The 19,638-nt window shown below is 44.0% G+C and overlaps 1 protein-coding gene across 2 annotated transcripts in view; it reads right to left on the bottom strand.

The window, feature by feature from the left end:
• LOC144784260 (mitochondrial Rho GTPase 2-like) overlaps positions 1–19,638 on the bottom strand; it is a 1,917,079-nt gene that overhangs the window by 1,865,816 nt on the left and 31,625 nt on the right. For both annotated transcript variants that reach the window (XM_078662926.1, XM_078662927.1), the window contains exon 2: positions 9,624–9,715. In XM_078662926.1, coding sequence (XP_078519052.1) covers positions 9,624–9,715 — 92 coding nt within the window. The remainder of the gene's footprint in view (positions 1–9,623; positions 9,716–19,638) is intronic.

The raw sequence follows: 19,638 nt of genomic DNA, 5'->3' as shown, positions 1-19,638 counted from the left end.
TTGAGTTATACTCTTCAAGGTATTCACTAATGTGTGCCAGTGTTTCAGGGGAGGGTGAAACAACATATTGAGATTCCAACTCTCGTAAACGGTCTTCTACCCACCGCAGTTGACCCCTCAGATCACGTAGAATTCCCGCCGAAGTACTTATGCACACCCCCTAATCGTGACCTTAAAGGCTTCCCATAGGGTAGCAGGACTGTCGACCATGCCCACATTTAATTCAAAGTACTGTACAATAGCATTCCCGAGGGTCTCGGCATAAACTGGGTCTAGCAGTGAATCCGCCTGAAATCGCCAAGTGAAGGGGCGATGCGGGTTAAGTACAACGGGATTGGGATCCGATAGGGTTCTCGGCAATGTGTAGACCTTCATTGCCCACCCATTAGCCTCACCATTCAGTATCCAATATTCTAGAAGAGACCAGGTGTTAAAGGCAGGAGCGATGGGTGTGCCTTCTAGGACCCCTTCGTGTCGCAGGCGCCAGGCATCAACCAATGCCCATCTCCTCCATAAACTCACATATACATTGCGCCACTTTAACCATACGTGCACCAGTGCAATTGAATTTATCCAACTGCGGATTGAGGTGTGTGTTGAGGTCCCCTCCAAACTAGAGCGCTGCCTCTGGCCAAGTGCGCAACACATTAAATAGTTTCAAGAACGATGCCGGATGCCAAACTGACAGAGACAACCGCCACAGTGTTTGTGATTTCTCCCCCAAAAACCTTATAAAGATGGTGCTGTTAGAAATGAGTGGTACTCAGGGGTTTAATCTGATCTGGTCCTGCCATGTGAACGATGCTTGGCTGTTTACAATTCACATGTATTGCATCATCTTGCATTTTCCAATGCCTTCATTATGAGTGGCCTGGTAACAGCAGTTACTGCACATACTGAAACTAACTGGCCAATCATAAGGGCAGACTTTCGCCGAACGCGCAGCGGACTGTGAGTAGCCCAGCTGGCGCCGCAATTCTTGAACGTTTTCATTAACTTTTAAGGTCTGTACATATTTTAACCTGTGGCATTTTTAAGTGACGTGTGACTTTGGGGATTTCTGTATTTTGTTAAGTGAATCGGGGAAAATACTGAATAGCTACGGTTACCAGGGGCATCTCAAAGCACTCATCTATTGCTCTGTTCTTTGTCTGGAACCGACCCCGGTCTGCCGCGGCTGCTGTGCCGTTTGTGCGAAGGGCGGTTGCCGCTACTTTTCACACAATCCCTACTTCCGGCAGGACGCGGTTTAGTCGTCCACCGGAAGGAAGGTATTTAGCCACACATGCACCGGACGCGCAACGGGCGCGCCGCGGGCGCGCCTAAGGCAAACCCGTCTGTGCCCTCCACGCCTGGCCCGCGCCAAGCGCACGGGATGCTGCCAGTTTGCAGGAAAATAGGCTATTGTATTCTAAGAAGGAACTTCTCGCCTTCAATCAATCAAAGGAGGGATGTGAGGTATGTCCTCTTAATGCCTTCTGTAGATGCTGTGGCTTTGCCTTTTCGACCGCAAATACAAGTCACGCAGCTACTTTCCCTACCGTTGAGGGCAGTCAGCGATATGAGATTTTAATGCAGGGAGGGCTTGTCAATGCTCGTTCACTGGGGAAGCATAGGTATGAAATAGCCCAAGTAATTGAAAATATGAGGCTAGATATGCTTTTTATAACAGAAACTTGGGCCAATGTGGCCTCGGACCCTGATTTTATTACCGCCTCCCCAGATGGATATAGCTTTGGAAAGTTGGATAGGCCTTTGGGCAGGAGAGGAGGAGGAGTAGCAATGATATTTAAAAATTGCTACACTGTTATGGTTCATCCGGTTCAGCTCTCTGGTTGTGAAGCATTACATTTCACTGCCAAACTTAGCGCCAACCTTTCATTTAAGGGCATTGTTGCGTACCGGCCACCTGGGGCTAAAGCTAAGTTCTTGAACAATCTTGATGAATTGCTCGAAACAGTGCTACTTAACAAGGAATTCACTATTTTGGGCGATTTAAATTTTTATTTAGAGGACCCTGCAAATAAAGAGACTGCAGTGCTCCTGGACACTCTGGGTGCAGCAGGGTTGGCTCAACTGGTTGGTGTTCCCACTCATGAAGCGGGGCACACTCTGGATGGGATTTTCTCTTCTTTTTACGGACTTAAAGTTAATGAAGGGATTCCACTTCCCTCGTCCGATCATTCACTTATTAGTTTCACCCTTCCCATAAGTTTTGGCCGGCAGGATTATAAGGCCATGCTTCAGGCAGCCCCTTGTAGAGCCTGGAGCAAAGTGGATAAAACTGCCCTTCAAACCAAACTGGTTTGTTCCGTTCCCCCAGGTTCAGCCAATGTGGACAATGCAGTTAATAACTACAATAGCTGGTCATCCGATGCCATTAGTGTAGCGGTTCCCATCAAGCACATTTCTGGCAACCGGGCGGCTCCATCCGCACCCTGGTTCTCCCAACTTCTTCGTAATGAAAAACAGAAGTGCTGTCGTATGGAACGTCATTGGCGTCTGAATTATTACGATTCTGACAAACAAATTTACAGGACTACCCTTAGGTCCTATAAAGCATTATTGATCACAGAGAAAAGCAAATATTTTAAATCTCAGATTGATTCTGCGAAATACTCTTCATAAGAGCTGTTTGCAGTTATAAACAAGCTAACGGTCCCCAAGGCTTTGAATAATCTCGGCAGTCAACAGTTTGTGGATGACATGGCGTACAATTTTAAAAACAAAGTACTGGATATTGTCTGCAATTTTAAAAACGCTTAGGTACTCAGCCGGCTCCTAGCACGCAGGTGACAGTTGCCGGCATGAGCAGATTTTTAGAGTTCTCTCCTGTGTCGATTGATACAGTGAGCCATTATATTTTGGCCTCTAAATCGGGCTCTCCTTTGGACCCGTGTTCGTCAGCTTTTTTGATGGAGCTGGCAGACCTGGTGAGTCCTGTGTTGGCAGACATCTTCAATAGGATGTTTTCCTCAGGAAGCTTTCCCACTAGCTGGAAGGAGACCTCTGTTCTCCCGCTTCTCAAGAAACCTACCTTAGATGCATCTATGACATCGAATTATCGCCCTATTGCACGCCTTCCCCTTCCAGCCAAAATTGTGGACAAAATTATGAATGTGCAACTGACTTAGTTTATTGATGACAATGGGTTGTTGGACCATTCCCAGTTTGGCTTCCGCAAGGAACACAGTACCGAGACAGCACTCATCAAGGCGACCGAAGAAATCAGAGCTGTTATGGACGGTGGAGGTACGGCGGTACTAATCCTACTCGACCTCTCCGCCGCGTTTGACACCGTAGATCATACTCTCCTGACTTACCGATTAAAAACTCCAGGTGTGGATGGCACGGAGTTGACCCTGCTGGCCTCCATTTTGCAGGAGAGGAGATCAATGGTGTCACTCGACGGGTTTAATTCGGAGCCGTACGTGCTGTCTTGTGGGGTTCCGCAGGGAAGCTCGCTGAGTCCACTGCTGTTCAATGTCTATGTCACTAAACTTGCATTACTGGTCAGGGATTACGGCTTCTCTTTAACATCGTATGCAGATTACTCTCAGATTGTGGTTGCAGCTCATAAAAAACAGAGCTCACCTGCAGTGCAGTTTCATAACTGCATGGCCGCCATTAACATCTGGATGAGTAGTCACTGCCTTAAATTAAACTCTGAGAAGACGGAAGTGTTGAATTTTGGCAATCTGCAACCTTCCTGGAGAAATCTTTGGTGGCCTGTGGAAATGGGCCTGCCGCCCATTCCAACGGCAAAGACAAAAAATCTGGGCATTTTGACGTTTATTCCTCAAACCAATGCCATCGTGTCTGCCTCTCACTTCCTGATCAAAAAAATCAGGAAGGTACTTCCCTACATCCCCGAGGAAACCAAGAAAGTGGTCATCACTTCCCTGATACAGTCCAAGTTGGATTATTGCAAGGGATTTATTTGAAGGCCCAGGCACAGTGCCTGAGAAAACTTCAGGCGGTTCAAAACTCAGCGGCTCGCCTTTTGCTGAGCCTACCCCGACATAAATCCATCTCAGAAGAGATTCGAAAGCTACATTGGCTTCCAGTGGTGCAAAGGATCAAATTTAAGGCGCTATGTGTGGCCTTTAAAGCTCTGACACAGAAGGGTCCGTGGTTCTTGCAGGAGCTCTTCATGTGGTATCAGCCTCCGCTCCACGGGTGCAAAACTTCTAACAGTGCCGAAAATTCGGACTTTGCACTGGGGAGGACGGAGTTTCCAGCACGGCACTACCAAGCTGTGGAATCTGCTGCCACCAGAGATTAGGAAGGCCAGCTCTCTTATGAGCTTTAGAAAAAATTTGAAAACCTGGTTGTTCCAGTGAGGGGTGTCGGTTGGGGTTCTGCTCACGGTTCTAGCGCCGAGACACCATTTCTGGTATTTAAGCGCTTTATAAATATCATTATCATTATCATAACGAGTACTCGCTTTTCCAGATGTGTTTCTTTAGTTTTGTTAACACAATATACACCTCTTTTATAGTGCACACTATGCACGGATTCCCTTCTAAAGGTCTAGGTGTGTTCAACCTGCGGATGGCAGGACAGGATTGAGACAGCTGGAGCCGAAGCTGAATGCAGTGAGTTTCTCGCAATGCCTGTAAGTGGTACATGATCATCCGATTTTTAGCCTCTCTGCAGAGCATACAAGGCAATGGTCACACGAGTGCCAATTGGAATTTACATTTTATGTGAACGTGTGTAAAGGAGGTACACAGCTTTTAAAATACTGAGAGTGTTCATGGAAAAAGAAAATGCTCAGTAGGAAAGGGTTTATGTGAAATAGAGAGGGCATAGTGAAAGGGTGGTGATGTAAGGAACTACTTGAAGGACAGAGTGACCAAACAATAATGAAGTGAAATTAGTGATGTGTGACATATGCAAATCAAGGATTTTATAAATATGTGCGGAGAATAAAGGTATTTGTCACTAACAGTCAGCGACAGTGGTGAAAAGTGGTGTGAAAAGGGAGAACATGAGTGAACGAAACACTTTGAAGACCGCTACACCTTTCATTGACCTTAGTAATGTGTAATTCAGTCTAATATTTTCAGAATTGAAATATTTTCTATTCTAATAATTTACAACAAAATCATTGTTGTTGCTCATTTATTAGCTACTGCTAAGCAGCATGGAAGAGAAAATAGTTCTGGCTTGCTTTAGGGGTATAGGGGTATGTTGTTCTTTGATATGTCTAGATACAATAAAAGAAAAAACACGGAGCAGCAACCAAATTCTGGTGAGGTGGCACACTGTGCTAAGCACTATATTTTAGAGGTCACCCTTCTTGGAAAGGATTCCTAGTTATACTTCTTCGGCATTGTCTCATTTAGAGAACTCCCTACTTCCACTTTTTTTCATCCCATTTAAAGCTCTGGTGGTTTTGTTTCCTGTCTGTCTCTGAGCTAAACATATCATATTGAGTCTTAAAGCCCTTCACTTTGGCAGTACCTCTATGCCATTTATTCACAGCAATTGAGTTTCCTATATCACTGCATTGATACTGTAGGACAAACCATAATTAGACCACAACCCTTTTCTGGTATTTGAGGCTCCATATCAGAAAAGGGCTAGGGGCTCAACTCATCCCCTTCACACTAGGTCTGTATTGGTTTGAAATCACATTAAAAACATTAAAACATGTGGCCTGACATCACCTAGCCGATCATGCATCTGAATAAGGAGCACAGATTCTACTCCAAATATACTGTTCTTCATCCTGTCTTGGAGGCAAGGAATTACATCCTTACAAAGTAAACCAAATTTTGTGGCTTTTTGGGCTTTTCTCCTTCAGCTACTGTGAGTAGGGAAAGAAAGTGTGTTCTGGTCACAGGATAAGGTCCTGCGTCATCTGTTCACTCTGATTTGCACTCTTTGTACGATAGTGAAAACTGGCCCAGTGGGATTTGATGCACCATTAGAAACCTCATTGCCTAAACTGTTTTAGATGTTAGTTCCATGAAAGAGGGCCCAAGTAATTTACTGAAAAATTGAGGCAGATTTAATATATATATTTTATGGTGAGTTATAAAGGAAGCCCTCCAAATCGACCTGGTTTTTAGGTCTCGCCTATGCGGCGCGCATGCGCTGCTTAGGAAAAAGACCTTTAGAAATCGATTTGAGTTTTACAGTCAAAAACGTGCACGCATTGCATTGCTTTGAATGGCAACGCATGCACGTTTGGCGATTCTCTTGTGGGAGCGAGCTTTCAAACCCTCTGTTTGCAATTAACAGATGGTTCCTGCTCGCTCCAGCAAGGGAAACAGGCGCAGGCCCCTTCCTCTTTCCCCTACCCCTGCTGCCTCTCGTCAAACTTGTTTTTATTTTTACTTTGAGCTCGAGGCGCGGTCGTTCGTTTTTACACTGTTATGCAGTCGTAGAAATTGCCTTTTCCGCAGTTATGAAATTGCAATGTTGTCGTAATCTCTTCATGTTCTCACTTTTCTTGCTATTAGTCTAATGGGTAGCACAGACCCCATCTATTCGAATAGCTTTCTGTGTCATTATGTGGAAGCAGAAATCAGAACATAATAATTTGTAGAGAGCTTCCAATGTTTTTGTTTTTGATTAAAAGACCTGGGAATGTAAATGTGTGCCATTAGCATCCATTAACTTTTAGTTTTACCTCTGTGCCAGTCGTGATCTACAATTCAATCATCTGCTCCTTCATTAATGCCAATGTGAGCGCAGGCACTTCTGAGTTTACCTTCACAGTGGGGCCTCATTAAATCCCACTGCTAGGAATGTGCACAACGATAAAGCTGAAAGGAATGTAGAAAAATTTTATTTTCTCACAATTTTTTGCATGCTTGCAGGAGTTTCTATTCGTTTTACCCTGCCATCTCTCAAAGGCCTAGTGTCGCTTGTCCTTTTTCTGTGAACTTCAGACTTATTTTTAGTAAGTGAACCGCTGGCCTAGTGTCCTCAATGTCCGTGAATCATGTTTTCTAAAACTGGCTAATGGAATGCTTGTTAATTGCTATACCTCTCTATTTTGGAACTGATGCAGGTCATTTGGCCCTAACCATGCCATCAGTTCTTGTGGCTTTAATGATTAATTCATAAAGAACTCTTATTGCTGTTTGGATTATGAACTATATTGAGGGACCTTGTTTGTGGTCTACTCTTAAGCCGGGCAGTTTGAGTTGAGGCAGCTGTTTTATGGCAGCTTAGTTTGAGTCAACACCTTATGGGCATGAGACTCAACCACCTAATCACACGTTGGTGAAAAGGTGGGGCTCACTATCAGTGCCCTGTATATGTAAAATAATTCCCCTCAGCAGAGCATGAAGCTCCGCAGGATTTATCACTGGATTTATTTTCTTGTAGGGATGTCGGTGTTATGTCTGTATCTATTTGTGCATCCCTTATGGAGCCAGCCCAAATAGGTATTGCTATAAAATTATTATGGGACTTGGGTTTCTCATTTTAACTTAGTTCAGCATTGTTGTGATGATGGACTTGATCAGTTTGGGTATTTTTACCACAGCTAGTTTAGAACTACTTAGTTACAGGTCAGACATTTTCCAATGAATTTTAATACTCTTAGGGACTTGTATAATTCCCATTCACAAACCAGAGATATGAACGTTGCATGCGGACTAGTTTGCGAATGGGAATTATATTGGCGATGGGACCTGTGCACTAGTAGATCTCATCACAAATTATCCATTTGCAGAGAGTCACAAAAAGGCCTGCCTATTGAATATTAATTTGTCATGTGTCAATTTACGATTCCATGTGTTTGGGTTTGAATGTCGCGGTGATGGTCTACAAGAGTTAACAGACAACCATTCATGTGCATTGCCAACGGTAAACTATGTTTTTAGTTTTTTTATTTTACAGTAGCCTGTTCCAATGAAAACAACAGGTGTTGCCTCTGTTAAAAAAAAAAAAATCCCACATGGGAGACAAGAAAGTTGGGGAGGTGAGGGGTGGAAGTAGTGGCTTCATTGACCACAGTCCGCTGCGTCTGAGGCTGGCAACATGACTCTCAAAGGCAGAGCTGTCTCAGAGATGTTGTTTTGCAAATCAGTTGCCACACTAACTTAGAGGTCACCCTTGTCACACCACCTTCTAGTGGCGATTTGTAAAGTATGATTCAGAAAAGGGGGTGGTGATGAACAGAGTGCCTGAATTAAGCAAACCACTCTTACCCAGTCCAAAGATCAGGGCTTGATCCATCACCGTTTTTTAGCTCACTGCACCATCCCAGCTCAGAACTTGGCTATATGCAAATTAGTCTGTTCCTGTCCCAGTGCATGATGGGAACAGGGCAAACCAAACTACCAAGCCAATTCTTATACTGGGAAGGAAACAAGCTTCCGGGGACCGGTTTCTGCCATTTCAGGCGTCGTCGGCCCGGCTTGCTTGAATCCTGATGGTGCAATGAGCAAGGGACAAGTATTGCACAGCACTTTCCTTAGTCGGGAAAGGCTTTTACAACTTATAACAAGCATTGGCATAGTCAATAGGTCTCATCTTTGGGACATTATAAGTGTTTAGCCATGCAACAGTTGATGTTGTTGCACCAAGGATAATGTGCTGCATAACTACACACTTATAAGGTCCCAAAGGAGAGACCTATTGGCTATGCCAATGCATGTTTACATGTATTAATAGTTTGTCGAACTGTGTTAAAAGATCCAACAATCAAGTTCAGTTAAAATTGAATTGTTTGTGTGCTTTCTTTCTTTCTCTTTATAGTTATATTTAAATAACCATTCACTGAGCGAAAGCACACAACCTTAAAACATCTATTTTAAAGCTAATGAGGTGCTTCAGTAAGCTAAACACACTCTACTGAAATCGGATTTAATATACAGGAACTAGATGACTGATAGTTATATGTGTTCCTCTGCTGATGTAGTGACTTGATGGACCACGGTCTTGTTTCTGTTTTGTTGACGAGTAGCTTACACTGAAGTAAAATCTATAAGCTTGCTTATATAAAAAAAGAAAAATATGCAAGACCCAAGATAAAATCTGGCTAACACTCACTTAACCCTTTATCCGTTGAAAATTGAAAGAACTACCACCTCTGAATTGGGTAATTTTAAGAGCTATTATTAAAAGATCAACGAAAATGTAAAACTATGGTATCAAGTTATTTATCAAAGGCAAGTTATTATTACTGCATCAAGAATGTACAGCATGGCCACACAGAATTGATCTAAATGAAGTGCTAGTTGACAAGAATCAGAAACTGTATGTTTATATCTTTTCAAATTGTTCTTCTTGAACTATGTTGGAAAAAACAGAGTACTTGATTAACTGTCTTTCTGGCTCTTTAAATATAAATATTCAATGGCTTAGCCCCCAGCCCAAACCTTGAGCCATGGTGCCTGGCTCACTACAATTGTACAATCAAGAGACTAATTTCTCATTTTGCGTTTCACGCATCGGAGAAAGGTGTACACACTTGCATGGTTAATTGGTGCACATAGCCTTGGCTGCAGTACACAGAGACCGTTTATTGCCACACAGAGGAAATCATTGAGAGGGAACATTGGCTAGAACTACAATTACCATAATCGGCTTACTATCTGCCGAAAGAAAGCAAAATGTATCTGCCAAACATCAAGGCTCAGAGAATAACACCTTACCATAATTGTGCTCACATCCCCTTCCTTCGAGGACCTCTTCCACTCGTCAATCTTGACATGTTTGAAGACGTTCACGAATGGATGCTGCCATACTGAGGAAAGAGAAACCTCTTATGAGATGCATCTCATTTGTTCAACTTGTAAAATGAATCCACCAATATACTCTAGCAGCATTGTTAACAAGTCTGCTGCTCGCCTAGTGGTATGATACATTACCTTCTGCCTCCAGCTGCCACAGGAAAATAAATCGCGTCACTCTCTTTCTAAAAACAGCCAATTTAGTTTGACTGCGTGGTTGTTTCTAATGTTTTTGCTCATACCTACACATTTGAAGCTTCACCTCTGCTGTATACACCGCAAAAACTTCACACGGGTATGCCTCTGTGCCTGCAATTTCAAGTTGAAACTACATGACACAGTTAGGAGCACTAACAACATTTCAAGTTAAATAGAAAATATAAATCTACTTGAAGCAAGGAAAATGCTAAATAAAACTATGTTGTGGTGGAAAACAGCATGTCAAAGAAAACATTCGATAATTAAAAGATTCTATTCAGAAATAACTGCATTTTAAAAGCAGAATTGCCAGGAATGTCAAATGGAACTCATTTAATATTGGCTCCAATGAAATCCATTTTGAATTATAATAATAATAATAATAATAATGTCTATTATGCACCGCTTCACAGCGTTAATGTCCCACTCTTAACTTTTATGTCAGCATCCTCCACTCAAATGTTAATAACCATTTCTTAAAAACCCAAAATACCCATCCACCTCCATAGCTATCTCCATAGGACCCCTGCAGGGCAAACTTAGCTAAATATTATCCTTCACCCAGTTTTAAGACTTCTTTGGGAAAATAATCTAGTCTGAGACCACCAAAGAGGCTTCCACCAGGCACATGTAGAACATTCACATTGATCGCCACCTGCAATGACTTGAGGTTCATTGCTGATTTAACCAAGTTGCTGCTATTCTACTTGATCACCTTCCATCACACCATTTACCACAACACCTTACTAGAGAGACTGAGTGACCTAAGAACTGAAAGCATTGCCCTGTATTGGATGTCTTTTGTCTTGCAGAAAGATCTCACATAAACATTTCCTGCTTTCACATCAGCTATTTTTGTTGCTGATATAGGCATTTTATCTCCTTTCTCCTGTGTGCCTATTCTAGCCAACAAATTCCTTTACCTTCTCCAAGGCCTAATCACATCTTTCTACCTCAACTGCCACAACTACGCCAACTTACAGATCCTCTTAAAACTGGAAAATACCCCAGAGCAGGACGCCTGTGACAAGGGCCCTGTCCCTCAAGCAGTGTTGCACTAATTCTAGAGCAACTACCTCAAATCTAGTTCAACAACGCTCCAGAGAATTATTGCATTTTTTAAAAGAACACTGTGACTTTGTCAGCCCCTACCTTGGTTGCTGGACTTTGGGCTCCTGTGCACGCCCTGTTGTTTCTACCGCCTGGAGGTCATTTCCGAGCCCCGGTTGCCGCCGCCATACCCTGGTGGGACTCGCAGTCCCAGAGTACATCACTGCGCCCTAATCCACAACAGCTGCCGCTGGGGGGAGCCGTGGTCATCGCGCTATAAAGCGCTGCCTCGACCCCCGCGACACGGGCAGCTCCAGAGGATTATCGCATTTTTTTAAAGAACCCTCTGACTTTGTCAGCCCCTACCTTGGTTGCTGGACTTTGGGCTCCTGTGCACGCCCTGTTGTTTCTACCGCCTGGAGGTCATTTCCGAGCCCCGGTTGCCGCCGCCATACCCTGGTGGGACTCGCAGTCCCAGAGTACATCACTGCGCCCTAATCCACAACAGCTGCCGCTGGGGGGAGCCGTGGTCATCGCGCTATAAAGCGCTGCCTCGACCCCCGCGACACGGGCAGCTCCAGAGGATTATCGCATTTTTTTAAAGAACCCTCTGACTTTGTCAGCCCCTACCTTGGTTGCTGGACTTTTGGCTCCTGGGCATGCCCTGTTGTTTCAACCACCAGGATGTCATTTCCGAGCCCCGGTTGCCGCCGCCATACCCTGGTGGGACTCACAGTCCCAGGGTACATCACTGTGCCCTAATCCACAACAGCTGCCGCTGGGGGGAGATGTGGTCATCGTGCTATAAAGCGCTGCCTCGAACCCCGCGGCGCGGGACATGCCCGGGCCAAGGGCGGGCCCGTCTGAGCCCGTCCGAGACTGACAGAAGCTGGGCTGGGCCACCCTATGTACAATTGCATTTTTTACATTTGGTATTTGGTAAGGGGTCTTTGCAACTTTATTTGATCCGGGGTCATGCCTCCTGTGGGGAAAGGTCCCTCTTGTAAGCGCAAGTCAGGGGTGGGAGGGGGTTGTGGGGACGATTGATGCTTTTTTGACTAGGGCGGAATCCGCATTGATCCACAAGATCCAAATGACTGAACGTAGGCTATCCTTAGAACCCTCATTGCCACCTCCAAATGGTAGGGCGATTCCCCACACCAAGTTAACACACCTAGATACACCTCCCTCCCCTTCTCTAACGGCCCTAAGACAGCATACGTTGGGCTCAAATATTTCACCTGACTATATCTTTTTTTTTGCAGAGTTTTATATAGCGCTAACTAGACCCGAATCGGGTATCAGAGCGCTTTACATAGCATCAGTTACATTACTTGAGGAAACACATTCATTTTAGGCAAAGGAGAGCCCCCCTTGAAGAAAGGGAAAGGCCAGGGTCCATCTAAGGCTATTTCCCAACCTACAGCTGGGGTTAATCGGATGGCAGCTCAGAGGGGGTACGAAGGTTGTAGCCTGTCTATTTTGGCTAGTGCTGCAATTATTAGTCCCCCTATATCGACTGAGGAATCCCTCTACATAATGCAGGGAATCTTTACCCTCCTTGACCCGCTGATCCACAAACTGAGCCTGATAGAGGGCAGATTAAATAAACTAGAACAGGTTCTATCGCATTCCACCTCGGCTCCGGCTACAGCCCAGACGGCTGGTGGGAGCTGTGTTTCACAGGGGGGGTGGAGGAGATCAGGTAGTAAAAGAGGTTGTCTCCAACGCATCAAACTCCACTGAATTAGCTCCCGATGCTTGACATCCAACTTCCACGTCACAGGGGGGCCCTACCTTATTGGGTTCGCAACCTGCTTTGAGAGTAACTCGGACATGTTCTCCCAACCGACCATGCCCGGCAGGTGCCCAAAATGGTGCTACTTTTCTACACCTTCCCCTGGAAGCTACCCCCTACACTAGAGTTTTAGGCAATGTTCCTAGGCTAGCGCCACAGGTATCTGAGGATTGGCCAACATTGAGAAATAGGGCTTTACACTTATTGAGTCTAAGGACTGGGATTAAAAACCAATTGTTTAGTGAATTCAAAATGGTACGTAGAGTATCATGGATAGGTAAGTCCCACAAGTCTCTTAGGGGCGATTGTGTGGTCTTAAGTTTTGGACCCCTTGCTTGGTTCAGAAAATCATGGAGAGGGCGGGGGATCTCGTTGCTAGAGACGACACCTCTGTCCTTCCTCTGGGCTATTTCTATCGCCCTACGGCCACATCTAGTTATGCTGGAAGGAGAGGGCCCCTTCAAACATATGGCCAACCTAACTACCCTGTCCCCCTTAATAATCGATTTAATGCCCTGGCCTCACTTGAAGAGATCGATTGACTTTCAGCCTCTGATTGTGCGCTCTCCTCTGGGTTTAGTATTCTTGGGGTCCCAGAGGTTTATGGCAATGGTTCCCCCGCTTGTATTACACCTGACTTCCCCAATAGAACCAGAGCGACTTCCACAGAGGGGGACATACCATGTAACAAACTTGGTAATCTTGGGGGAGTCTATCCTATTCAAGTGAGACAGAGAAGGGAGGTGCAGAAAGATATGACCAATGTACACCTACTGGGCCCTACTATACATCACTGCCCTCAGGATCTTGTTACACAGGTGGAGGAGATAGCCCCCTCTTCCTCTTCTCCAGGAAGTGTACCACAAGGTGATCATAAGTTTGTCATGACATTAGGTTCCTGAAACATTGCAGGACTTCTACCCAAAACTGCATCAGATGATTGGGCAGTGTTTGTTGAACAGTTTGATCTCCTGGCTTTCCAGGAGACCTGGTCTATTGACCAGGTCTACCATCCTGGGTTTTTAAGTTTCTTTAAACCTGCACTAGGAGGGCGGAAAGGTAGACCCCCTGGCGGTCTAACTTGTTGGGTGAGACAGCAAATCGGCTTAAGGGTTGAGGAGGTCACTATCAACAGCCCAGATATCATGGTATTACGGCTCAGGGCGAACCATGCCCCTGATACCTTGGTAATTATTGTTTATGCCAGAGGACAACCGGGCGGAAGGCGATCTGAGACTGTTGACCTCCTTGACAGTTTCTTAGCTAACCAGAGGGATTGGTGCAATTTGCTAATTATGGGGGACTTCAACTGCACCTTTGAACCGTTGGACTTAGAGGATGGTAATTTAAGAGTAGATGAGGATATGAGTGGAACATTCCGACCCTAGATTTGTGCCCAAACAAAAAATGGACAGAAGCTGCCTTGCAACTCAAGGGGTTGTGTTTGGGAAGGGGTGTGCGAGCAGCGAATGGGAGGTCCCACTCAGATAGGAAGGGTGTGCATACTTTTAACAATGACATTAGGAGTAGCCGTATTGATTTTATTCTTCTTAATGTTGAATCATGTCATTCGCTAATTGATAGGAGGGTCCAGGAACGTACGGAAAGTGATCGTGACCCAATGATTTTGACAATTAAGGCCCTGACTCCACAGAATCCCTCCAAAAAGGCGGCAGATGAACTCCCTCCCGTAGTATCACTTTCAAAGGACATGAGGAGAGTAAGGTGGACAAGGCTTATTGAAAACGAAGGGGATTTAGATGCAATGAAGGCCCTGGTTGCCCACTCAATATCCTACCTTCAATGCTGCGCCACACAGGCGGATATTGATCTAATGGCCCCTCATGTCCACCGAGATCTGTTTTCTAATCTTAAAACTTTTTTTCATTACGACTAGTAAAAAGAAGGCAGAGGCGGGGGCACTAAAGGCCTCCTGGTAAAACAAAAACTGCAGAGAGGCGTATCGCTTATTGTCAAAGGCCATTAGATCCAAAGACATGGGAGAAATTAAACATGCAAGGGCAAACTATAAAGCAATCCAATATATCTACAAGCAAATGATGGCAGTGGATTTACAGCAATGGCCAACATCTCTGTTGTGTGCGCACATAAGTTAACTAACTGCAGTCTTTTTCAAGGCGTGCTCTATGTCTATGCACCGTGCCACCCACAGTGCTAATACCTATATACAGAAGCCTCCATATATATCAACAATACAAAACAAAGACAGAGCACAGCACAAACAAGTATACAACTGACTATCCCCAGTCAGAAAAGGTTATTTAATACATAGGAACACTGTATCCAGCAAATGATCTTCACCGCTGTGGTCGGATTTTTTACAGCAATGGTACAGCCAACACGTGTTTCGTCGCCATTCGCGACTTTTTCAATGCTTGTACGTAAAGGGGGTCTTTTGTTAAGAGCCACGATAAATCACCATGTGGGATAAGCATAACAATTGTCCAGATCCCTATTGCCACGTCCTATAGTAGACCAGCATCAGTGGTTATGCCAGCATGAAACCACAAGTGGGTATAGATAAAGTTAGCAGCTATCGCGGAGCCTACTTCACGACGTCTTTATGTTGCCAGAATCAGTAACTGTAACAAAAATGCAGTCCGCTACGCCCAGTAGGTACTGGTATTGGAGGAATTCTTAAAAATGAGAATTTCAGGAAACATAAAATCATAAAAGCCACAAGTTCATTTCTTATACAAGCAATACATTAAAAACTTCCATTTAAGAACAATAAATACATATAATGTTAAAAAAATATTTATGCTTTTCCTTTTTTTCAAGATACTTTTTAAAAAACCAGTCATTACGGCCACACAGTGTTCATCATATAATGATAATAAAAACAATAGGGCCGGACGGCACTGTCGCCATGTTCCCTGTTTTTTTAAAAGTGGTTTAATCCACCTGGACCTTTCAGCAGCATAGAATTTACAAAAACAAATCACATGCATCGTAGATTGTTCTGACATATTGTCGCACGGGCATTTACACAGTGATCTATCCCAATCATTCACTTTTGGAAATGAAATTGATCGAAAGAAGACATCAAACCTAAATCTTGTCAATAGATACGTGTCGAAACCCTCCAGACACCAGATTAAATATGGTTGAATTGAGTTTGAGAATAGGCTAAGTTGATGCTGCATTACAGATGTTTTACTTCGTTCTACTCCTAGTCTTAGGGTTTCAAGGTTCCAACAAAGTAATTTTAAATCCTTCCTTGAAATATGACTCAGCGATTCTGGTGAATAAAAGTACTCAGGTCTTCCCAAGTCCTTTGTAAATTTACAGATATAGGACAGCCATGTTATCCTGGTGACCTTGTCCAAACCCAGACAATCATTTATAATATCTCTATTTAATACAAGGTCAGCCGAAGTCCAAACTCTATGCCATAGCAAAATCGGTTGCATGCTAATTAAATCGCTGACATAACGAATGCCCAACTCAGAGTGACAATTAAAAACCGGTGAACTTTGGGGAATTGCCAGAATGAATCTTAAAAATGCATTTTCTACCTTTTGTATAGATTTAAAATCAGAAATTCCCCAAACACCTGCCCCATAGATGGCTATACTTATGCACTTGGCCTGATAGATTTTTAATAATATTTCAGGCGGTCTTTTCCCCATCTTTTTCGAAAATATCATAAGTGCAGCCGTAGCTCTTTTAAACAACAAAGATCTGTTTCTAATTGCAGGTCCCCATGAACCAGATGCATCCAATACAATACCCAGATATGAGAACGTTTTAGTAGAAACAATTTTCTTATTCCCTGCGAATAGGAGGCAATCTCTAATTTTGCCTTTGCCACAGGTCATTACAAATGTTTTGGATGCATTTAGTTTCAGCCCTCTGTTATCCATGAAGTTTGTGTAGGTATCTAATGCCGTTTGTAGGCCTTTTTGCGCCGTGCCATTATCACGGCATCGTTGGCATACAAAAGTGACACAATTTGTTTATGGTTACCCTGCGGGGAATCGCGCACCTCAGCCACCAGTTCTTTCTCCAAGTCGTTTGTATACAGAGTGAAAAGAAAAGGGGCGAGTACGCAACCTTGCCTAACCCCCCGCATGACATGAAACGACTTACTACATTCTCCTTGAGTGCCATATCTCACTTTCCCCCTAGCACCCACATAGAGTTGTCGCAAAAAAGATATTAGCACCTTGTCCACCTTCATTTCCTCTAAAATCTGCCATAATCGACTGTGAATAACACAGTTGAATGCTGCGCTTAAGTCAACAAACACTGCGTGCAGTTTGCCCTCCTTTGCCTGGGTATATTTTCCCATCAACATTGAGAAATTTAGAACCTGCTCCACTGTCCCCCGACCCTCCCTAAACCCATATTGTACCAGGGATAAGATATTTACATCTTCTGCCCATTGTTGTAGACAATGGGCATGTAGTTGTTTATGCAGTGAACATATGCAATTTTTCTTGTAATGCTTTTTCCCTTTGTTTTCGGGATATGTAAGCATTTGTTTTGGGTGCTTTTCTGAACTGCTGTGAGTTTGGATTGTAATAAACAGCGAAGAAGGAAAAGCATAATCCTCGCCTCCGTGTCCTTAATAGAATTGAAACTTACTGTTACTAAGCTAGGCAAATTTCGATTCTGTCTACCATCCTGGATCGCCTCATGGAGAGCGTGAAGTTGCTTAGGATCCCAGAGGTCTGGTAAGAGCATTAAACATTCAGAGAGAATGTTTTAATTTGAGACTTGTTTTCTTCTTTATCAGTTCTACAAACATAGTTCCTCAGAGCTGGGTGTTCTATTACTTTTGTCCTGGAGTTGTACTTGCCAACCGTTTTCTGGAGATTACAGGAACAGTGGAAACTTTGCTATTTGGTTCTTCTGACTCAGCACCTATATCTCTAAGACAGAACGCATACCTGTTGCTGGTGCTAGAGTTGGCCGTTTCTTCTTTACTTTCAAGGGTGTGGGACAGAGGGTACGTATGTGGACAGGTGGAAGGATTACTATGGTTAATAATGATGGTTAGAATGTACTAATTGAATGCTTTTGACTTCTAGGTTTGACCACTTACCTTCGGTGAGAGAAGTATCTTGCCTTAGAGAGAGAGGAAAAGGGTCATCAGTTATACCGTCTTATCTGGTAGGGATACACCCATAGCGAGAAATACATGAGAGTAGCTAGGATAAATATTATGCTAATGTGTTGCTTGTGTTGTTACAGGTATCCCTTTTCCACCGCTGTCCCCACCCTAACCATATCCCTCGCTTGATTACCTCTATACTCTGTTTATATTAGTCAGAGTGTGGGGACATCAGGAGGTGGACCCTTTCGAGCATCATCCTGATCCTGAGGAGGGTGATCAACGTGACAGATGTGACAGAACGTGACAGTCTGTGGTATGTTTTATGTTTCATGCTGAATTGATGTGCAGGTAATCAGTGGTTTTCCTGAAGGAAAACTATGTCCGGGCCATCCTGGATGAAGTAGCGCCATATTTTCTGTCTTGTATTCAGGCAGTTGAGTACTTTCACTTTCAAGGACAGTTATTTGAAGGCAGCAGTTAGTGCAGGCATCTTATGTGGCTACTGTGCCTAGACCTCCCCCAACATTATCTCCTAGAGTCTGGAAGTCCCAAAGAGGAATTCCCCACCCCAAACCAAAGCCAACAGAGCACCCTCTAATGTAAACAAAGATAAAACCGTATGACAAAACTAAAGGAGCATCAGGAGGAGGCAGTCCAGATCCTCCCTTTCATCATGCATCCCTCCCCCTTGCTCGATTTGACTTTACCAAAGGCCAAGAGGTGAGTAACTGCTTTCCATAGCTCCTTGTTCTACCTGATGGGGCACCTCATTTTAAAATCTCCTCCCCCTGCCAAATCCTTGGCTGTCCGCCCGCCCATACCTCACTATCATTGTATTCTTAAAGCATGTTGGACGTAAGGTGTTGGGTCAAGAGCAAATATGCAAAACTCCGGTCTTCAATAACGTCTCTGAGTTGTTTTATTTTTCATTGATCTGTGTGTCTGTGGTTTCAATACCTTTGCATGTAGCAAGTTTCATTTATTGTAGTTTCTTGCCCTGTCGTTGCCAGTCACCTCTGATGCATTATCCTCAGCTGTGTGCCCTGCCTGAAGTAGATGTATACCTTCATCTGGCTCGTGGATCGTCTTGAAGGACCCTTTTAAGTGAACTGCAGTACTGCTTAAATCAGCCAATTGTAGGGTATTTTTATTGAGTATGGAAGTCAGCGGACTAAAATTTCGTCTCGCTTCAGGGCAGCTGCTGAGATGTCTTGGTATACTAGCTTTTTTTTGTCTACGGTCTGTCATGTTCGCAACAACAACTCTGGGGCATGTTCCTGCCTCTCTTCAGGGCGTCCCCACTTTGTGTACTTTGAAAATTCTGATAGGGGCTGGAGTAAGATCTTGCAGGATCTGTTGGGAAAGCTTCATTAAACAGGTGACTTATTTTGTCGCCCTGGCCTTCTTCCCTCAGATTACTGATACATATAATATCCCTTCTGAACCTGTTTTCAGGTCTTTACATTTCTCCGTCATGAGCAGTACTTGTGATTCCAGTGAAGTCACAGTAGTGTAGATAAGTAGCTCCTAAGTTTTCTAGTGAAAAGGACTCCATATCTTCCAGCCTGTGATTCATGAACAGCAAATACTGTCTTACTTCCTTGAGATCTTGCTTTACGTCTGACCAAATCCCTGCCATTTTCATAATAAGGGTCCTTTTAAAGTCTGACTTGAGTTCCGCAAGAGAATCTTTCCTGGCTCTTAGGGGTTAGGTTCTCCATCTTATCTGCATTTGCAGGGTTGGACCAATGTGCAACAGCCTTCCCAACATAGTCCTACTTGAGGCACCGTGTCGACACTGTCTGGTT

The sequence above is a fragment of the Lissotriton helveticus genome, chromosome 10, assembly GCF_964261635.1.
Source record: "Lissotriton helveticus chromosome 10, aLisHel1.1, whole genome shotgun sequence".
In the NCBI taxonomy this organism is placed as follows: Eukaryota; Metazoa; Chordata; class Amphibia; order Caudata; family Salamandridae; genus Lissotriton; species Lissotriton helveticus.
The sequence above is the reverse complement of the archived record's forward strand: the minus strand, read 5'-3'. Positions and strand labels throughout refer to the sequence as shown.